We start from the raw sequence: 8122 nt of genomic DNA on the forward strand, positions 1-8122 counted from the left end.
TCTGTAATAAAGTTTCAGTTTCAATTGTCCAACTTAATTAAAATATGTGGGCCCACACTTCCTAACTCACATCTAAGCCGGCATAAAGTTAAAAATAAACCAAAATTCCCCCGTTGCAGGCCTGATATGATGTGGAACAGTTGGAGTGTGGTACCTCTCCCAAAAGTTTGGATCCGTCTGGTAATGAACCTGTCCTTTGGTCCCGGCTGATAAAGGAAGATGGATGCAGGATGTTGATCACTCTTCACCAGTCTCTCGGTCCCCAGCAACTCAGCATGCAGCAGAAAAGTCCAGTGAAGATGCAGTCCTCCGAATCAGATCCATAGAAATCAGTATTGCTCACCTCTCTGCACAGTGCTTGACTCTCCCAGCTTCCACGCCGGAAACTTTACTAGAGTCTCTGTTAGCTGAGCTAGCTCCCAGTACTGAAAATGCATTCACTTTGCTGGTGAATGCTAATGCATTAGCGAGCACTGGAACAATACTCACAGCTACTATACAGCAAATTTCGGGTTGAAACAATACTAGTAGTTGCAGACAACGATGTAGAGCTGATATTTTAAAATGACTGTCGAGTTGAAAGTCCACAAACATCAACAAAACTCCGTTTTTTAGCAAACTTCGGCACGTTTTTTCTCCGTGGTCAAGCTACAACACTCTCCTGCCACTTCCTGTCTCCCTGTTGCACCTCCCACTTCCTGTATATGGACCAATGAGAAACCAGTAAAATCCTTCTGCTCTACACTACTTCCTTTATGCAACACGAGACATTTCAAAATAAAACAAGATGTGAAGATTCTTTCTAACAAACGTTTTTTAACCAAACATTAGATTTATTCATATTTTTAAGATATACTGTTCTGCATAAACAACGGTTTTAACTTATTTATTACAACTTTAACACATTAAATGTTGAACACTTAAAATAAATGCATGAATTCAAAACAACACAACCCGTGACCATTTCAAAGAGGGTTACACCCTCCCCCCTCTTAATGGCTGGTGTCCTCAACAGACTTCACAAACATGTAGGTAACTCTAGAAAGGTTATGGGAAGCTTTTAGCAAGTACATTAGCTCTGTATTTTTATGACAACACCCCTGTGAACAATCGTAAGCGGTTGTTCACTTACTTTGCCAAGTTCATCATACGTAAGTCTCACTACTGGTTTTAACGTACGTTTTGGTCTTGAACGTGTTAGACCATGGGTCCTCTTAGAGTTGCTAGCACATTGCATATCATCTTCACTAGAGACACTATCGGGTTCAGATTCTGTTTGTGGTCCTGTATCAGAGTCTTGCTCATCCGGAATAGGGCTTGCTCTCTCTGATAGGTCCTCCATTGCAACATTGAGAGAAGTCTTTTCATGTTCATGACCATTTTTGCTGTCTCTTTGGAGCATTCTCTCCAGATAAGTTCTGTATGGTCTTTGTGGAAATTCCCACTCAAAGTCAGATGATTCAGTTGACATTTCATACGCCACCTGCTTGGAATGCTCGGTGGTTGCTCGTTTAGACCTCGTTTTGGGGCTTGCTGCAGACCTGGTGTGCACTTCCAGAGGTTTATCACTTACTGGGATCCGCACATATTCTCCAATCGGCAGAAGATTATCCCTGTGCAATGTTTTGAACTTCCCTCTTCCATTCTGTGGTTTTACCTTATAGACAGGCAGATTTGGCATCTTTCCCACAACAACATAGGGAACATCACACCAACGATTCTGAAGTTTCTGTTTACCTCTCAGTCCAAGATTTTTCAGCAAAACCCTGTCACCAGGTTCCAGATTGTGAAATCCAATCCTTTTATCATAGGCTTTCTTGTTACGTAGATGCACTTTGTTTGCTGCTTCTTGGGCCATTTTATAAGCTTTTTGCAGGTCATCTTTCAATTTTGCAACATAAGACGAGTGCTGTTGGTCTCCATCTTCGTCTAAATGTGCTCCAAAACACTGATCCACTGGAAGTTTGGCCTCCCTGCCAAACATAAGGAAGTAGGGAGAAAATCCTGTTGCGTCACACTTGGTGCTATTGTAAGCATGTACAAGGGGAACAACATGCTGGCTCCATTGTCTTTTCTTTTCTTTATTCAAAGTTCCAAGCATTGACAATAAAGTCCTGTTGAACCTCTCGGGCTGAGGATCGCCCTGTGGGTGATATGGTGTTGTGCGAGACTTTTTTATGCCTAGTAGAGTCAACAGTTCTCTAATGAGTCTAGACTCAAAGTCTCTTCCCTGATCTGAGTGGATACGATTTGGAAGTCCATAATGCACAAAATATTTCTCTACTAAAACCTTAGCAACCGTAAGGGCTTTCTGATTCTTAGTAGGAAATGCTTGAGCATATCTGGTGAAATGGTCGGTTATTACTAACACATTACTTATGCCTTTTGAGTCAGGTTCCATGGAGAGAAAATCTATACAAACCAGGTCCATAGGCCCAGTACTAACAATCTGGTGTAAAGGGGCTACCCTTGGACATGGGGATTTTCGTAACACACACTCTCCACAGTTTTTGATGTACTGTTCAGCATCAGTAGCCATTCTTGGCCAGAAGAACCTGTTTCTGAGCATATCAATGGTTCTCTCTATGCCAAGATGACCTAAATCATCATGGAGGGATTTCAACACAATAGTCCTAAATTCAGCAGGCAGGACAAGTTGGTGGGTTTTCCCTGCTGACTGACTTTCACTCACTCTGTGTAACAGTCCATTTTCCATGACCAATTTTCCAACCTCTCTTCTCATAACCATCATGTCTGAATTAGATTTGATGTCATCTGGCCATTTTCCACAATTTAGTGCTTGGATGGTTGGTCCTATGAGGGAATCTTTACTTTGCGCAGTCATTAACTCCTCTCTGGACAGGTGTACCAGTGAGTTGAGCTGCAGACGGGTAGGAAAAGCATATGCATCAGGTATGCACTCGGGAGGAGCTCCAAGCTGTTCTGCATATTTAGGAGAATCTGTACAGTCATCCAGGGTTCCAACCCTCTGACATATGGACTTCACTCCATCTTGAGAGATACTTTGCCACTCATCCCCTTTCCCTCTTGTTTCCATGCGTGACAACAGGTCAGCATCAATGTTGGCTTTTCCAGGTCTGTATATGATGTCAAAATCATAAGCTGATAAGTCTGACAGCCAACGATGACCTGTAGCATTGAGCTTTGCTGTTGTGAGGACATAAGTTAGGGGATTGTTGTCAGTCCGAACAGTGAAGCGAGCTCCATAGAGATAATCGTGGAATTTTTCCACAACTGCCCACTTCAGTGACAGAAACTCCAACTGATGAATGGGATAGTTTCTTTCAGAAGAGCTAAGTTTGCGACTGGCAAATGCAACTGGCCTCAGTCCCTCTGGATACTCCTGATATAGAACAGCACCTAGTCCATTTAAACTAGCATCTACATGCAATATGTATGGTTTGCTTGGATCGGCAAATGCTAGAACTGGGGCGCTTGTGAGGCAGTGTTTGATTTTCTCAAACGAATCAGTGCATGTCTGATCCCACCTTTCTCCAAACGATTCCCTTTCATCCAAGTAGACTCTATTCTCACCGTTTTTCGGTTTCCTCCCACGCTGTGTGGGGCCATAACCTTTAGTTAGATCTGTTAAAGGCCGAACAATGGAGGAATAATTGTGGATAAACCGTCTGTAATATCCGCAAAATCCTAAAAATGACCGCAGGGTCTTCAAATTAGTAGGAGTAGGCCATTTGGTGACAGCTTCTATTTTGTCTGGATCAGCTGCAACACCCTTTACTGATACAATATGTCCCACATACTTAACCTTTGTCTGACAGAATTGGCATTTATCTAAGGAAATTTTGAGCCCCACCTCTTGGAGTCTGTCAAGAACCTTTAAGAGTCTTTCCTCATGTTCTTCAAGAGTGCGCCCAAACACAATCAGGTCATCCAGATAAACCAGTACTTGGAGCAGATTCATGTCACCCACTGCTTTTTCCATTAAACGCTGGAAAGTAGCAGGGGCTCCTGTGATGCCCTGTGGCATCCGCTCAAACTGATAAAAACCCAAGGGACAGATAAAAGCAGTTTTTTCTTTGTCCTCCTCTTTCATAGCTATCTGGTAATAGCCACTCCTCAGGTCTAAAACTGAAAACCACCGACTACCGGAGAGGCAGTCAAGAGCCTCATCAATACGTGGTGTAGTGTACTGATCGGGCACGGTTCGACTATTGAGTGTTCGATAGTCGACACACATTCTCACATCTCCATTTCTTTTTCTCACAATTACAATTGGAGATGCATATGGACTTTTAGACTCTTTAATGATGCCTGCAGCTAGCAGTTTCTGTATATGACAGCGTACATCATTAATATCAGCAGGAGCAATCCTTCTGGATCGTTCCCGAAAAGGGCGTGAATCTGATAGTCTAATTGTGTGCTCCACCCCTTTAGCTAGTCCCACATCAAGCTCATCAAGAGAAAAGACGGCTGCTCTTTCAGAAAGCTTTTGACAAAGTCTTTCCTTCCACTGCTCTGGCACAGGTGAGTCTCCAAAGCTAATTAGACTAGCATCAAACTCCTTATTTATTACATTTTGTTTGGAAGCCGTGGTGACAACATCAGCAACATACAGGCAACCCACAATGGTGCCAGGGGGTATTGTGATGTCTCTCAAGGATTCATTCTGGAACAATAAAGTCAGCTGGTTACCATTTACAGCATTACTTGGGATTACCATGGCTTGCAACAGAACACCGGCAGGAAGAGGATTTCCCACTGAAGATTCCACCAACAAGATGTCGGTAGGAAGAGGGTTCTCCACATCCACTTTGCAGGTTGCTGTACATTTACCTCCAGCAGATAGTGTCAAGTTTCCAGGACCCTCCCATTTTACAGGTCCAATTTCACCATTATGTTCCTCTTCTGGATCCAAATGCCTTCCTTCATTTCCAGGCAAAATGCTGTGTATTCCTAAAGTCTGACCAAACCCCTCAGGTGTTTCATCACACAGTTCAGACAAACGCTTTGGAAGATTGGCTTTGGCATTGGTCCCAATTATGACAGGGGTCTGATCTGGACCAGGTGGGTCAGGGCAGATCAGAGCTAGAACAGACAAAAGAGCTGGAGCTCCTGTCACTTTTTTGGGAAACTCCATATCTACAATCACATAGCCAAGATAGGGGTAGCTGGAATCACTCAAACCCCATATGTCTAGATTTGCAACTGGATTAATAGATGTGTCAGACAGGTACCTCTTGTACCAGGACTCAAAGATTATGCTAACTCTGGAGCCACTATCGAGCAGTGCGTCACATAAATGTCCATTTACTTTCACATGTTCAATAGATGGCGGACCGATTAAGCCGTCTGGTACACTATGAGGAACTACATTAGCTACTTCACTTCTTCTCACGCTACAGGCAGTTTCTGCAGTGGTCTCTTCAGTGGTTGGCTGTGGACTGGCGGTTTTAGCTTTTTTCAGTGCTTGTATAAGCTTCTGGATAACCTTATTCTGATTTTCAGGATTTCTGCACTTTCCTGCCATGTGCCCACTTTCTCCACAGCGGTAGCAAAAACGCTCATCTGCATCGGATTTTCTGTTTGGAGCATTTACTGTCCTTACCGTTGGTGATGTTTCGGCCTGGTAAGACACTTTTGACTTGACTTTCTGTTGCAACTGTTTCACTTGTTTCTTTAAAGCCTCAACTTCAGAATCCATATTGGTTTCTTTGTCTCTTTCTCTCTCATTAGAACATTTTTCAGGTTTATCTGCGACATTTTGAGGGTGTTGTGAAGCAAAGGCAGCAAACATTGACTTCACTCCTCTAATTTCATCCCTCAGATTCTGAATCTCTGAATGATTGGGGTCCACCTGAGTCTTTGGGTGGATTGCACGTACTGATGGGTTTAATTTAGCTCGAGATGCTTCATATTCTTCTTCAGCACGGATTTCACGAAGCAGTTCAAGGAACGTTGGAGGAGTGTCTTTTCTCTCTCTCAATCTGAGCTGAATTAGCATCAAGTCTGAACCTACTGCACCTTTAAGCAGCTGTTCGAGCCGTGCTTTATCCATATTCTTGGCTGGAAGGCCACCTCTTTGCACTACTTTTGACAACAAGCGTTCCATTCTCCGTAGGAAATCTGACAACTTTTCTCCAGACTGCTGCTGCAACAGTCTGAAAGCAAAATATAAATCATCTCCTGACTCTGCCATTCCAAATGCACTATCAAGAGCTTCTAAGCACTTTTCAGGGGTGACATCAGGATCAGAAAGACGAACAGCTTTTATAATTTCTAAAGCAGGACCCTTTAAACTCTCCATTATTCTCCGTCTTTTTTCTTTTGAGGAACATTCACTCACTTCCACCATCATGTAGGCCTGCTCTAACCAGTGATCAAATTGTTCCTCACCAACAGGAGTAGGTGTGATGCCTGAGAAGACACGCAGACGTCGATATCCTCCATTTTCTGCAGGTTTGGTTGCTTTATCCAGTAGATCACTTACAGCACGAATGAGAGACTCGGTGGATGAGGGAACTGGTTCTGGTTCTGCTAGAAGAGCCTGCACATCATCAACAGTCTTCCCTTCTGCGTGCAAAAGAGCATTTAGTTTACTTCTAAAATCCCCCTCATCGCTGGAAGTTTCTGAAATAATGAATATCGGCCAGGCTGTAGACTCATCTGAAGATAGTACCTCGTTTGGCAGATCAGCATTAGTGAGCCTTTCTCTGCACTCACAAAGCACTAATATCTGATCTGTAGATTCATCCAACATTCTTCCCCTTACACGCACACGCCCAAGACATTTCAAAGTCTGCAATGTCTCTTCTATTTGTGCGATTTCTGTATTTTGGGGAACTTTTGTCAATAACGCATGGCTCTCATCCAAGCCTTCTCCTCTGCACCAGTTCTTCAGTTTATTCACAAAAATCCCAGCCTGCTGCATTTCTCTTGCTTTTGCCCTGACAATCACAGTAAAAAAAATATTTTAACTAGCCTATCTATAACTCAAGACAGAAATAATCCCAGCGGTGCCTCCAATTTATGTAGCCCACCTATACCCCATTGAAGTAGGTAAGGGCCCCTGAGTTCGTAAAAAACCCCTTAAACTCTATTTACTTTTTTGACTTGAGTTTGACTTACCTCTGAGGACAGTAACAACTTTAAACACAACCTAAGGAAATCAGAATCAGGGTTATAATCCAGTCTTAAATCTGCTTATTTCTTATCTAATGATTTGAAATAACCAAACAACTCACAACACTTTATGAACTTTGAACTTATATTGAGCAAAACAAACAAACAAACAATTGAGATGTTTTCAAAAAATAAAATAAAAATAAATTTCTCTCTGTAATAAAGTTTCAGTTTCAATTGTCCAACTTAATTAAAATATGTGGGCCCACACTTCCTAACTCACATCTAAGCCGGCATAAAGTTAAAAATAAACCAAAATTCCCCCGTTGCAGGCCTGATATGATGTGGAACAGTTGGAGTGTGGTACCTCTCCCAAAAGTTTGGATCCGTCTGGTAATGAACCTGTCCTTTGGTCCCGGCTGATAAAGGAAGATGGATGCAGGATGTTGATCACTCTTCACCAGTCTCTCGGTCCCCAGCAACTCAGCATGCAGCAGAAAAGTCCAGTGAAGATGCAGTCCTCCGAATCAGATCCATAGAAATCAGTATTGCTCACCTCTCTGCACAGTGCTTGACTCTCCCAGCTTCCACGCCGGAAACTTTACTAGAGTCTCTGTTAGCTGAGCTAGCTCCCAGTACTGAAAATGCATTCACTTTGCTGGTGAATGCTAATGCATTAGCGAGCACTGGAACAATACTCACAGCTACTATACAGCAAATTTCGGGTTGAAACAATACTAGTAGTTGCAGACAACGATGTAGAGCTGATATTTTAAAATGACTGTCGAGTTGAAAGTCCACAAACATCAACAAAACTCCGTTTTTTAGCAAACTTCGGCACGTTTTTTCTCCGTGGTCAAGCTACAACACTCTCCTGCCACTTCCTGTCTCCCTGTTGCACCTCCCACTTCCTGTATATGGACCAATGAGAAACCAGTAAAATCCTTCTGCTCTACACTACTTCCTTTATGCAACACGAGACATTTCAAAATAAAACAAGATGTGAAGATTCTTTCTAACA

At 42.8% G+C, this 8122-nt stretch overlaps 1 protein-coding gene across 1 annotated transcript; it reads right to left on the bottom strand.

The window, feature by feature from the left end:
• Nucleotides 1–1057: 1057 nt before the first annotated feature.
• On the bottom strand, nt 1058–7856 carry LOC119784400. Its single transcript, XM_038286433.1, has one exon. It carries the CDS (start codon nt 6908–6910, stop codon nt 1073–1075), a length of 5838 nt encoding a protein of 1945 aa, XP_038142361.1. The 5' UTR covers nt 6911–7856; the 3' UTR covers nt 1058–1072.
• Between the last annotated feature and the right edge of the window lie 266 nt (nt 7857–8122).

The sequence above is a fragment of the Cyprinodon tularosa genome, unplaced genomic scaffold (assembly GCF_016077235.1).
Source record: "Cyprinodon tularosa strain WSP-4 unplaced genomic scaffold, ASM1607723v1 ctg225, whole genome shotgun sequence".
In the NCBI taxonomy this organism is placed as follows: Eukaryota; Metazoa; Chordata; class Actinopteri; order Cyprinodontiformes; family Cyprinodontidae; genus Cyprinodon; species Cyprinodon tularosa.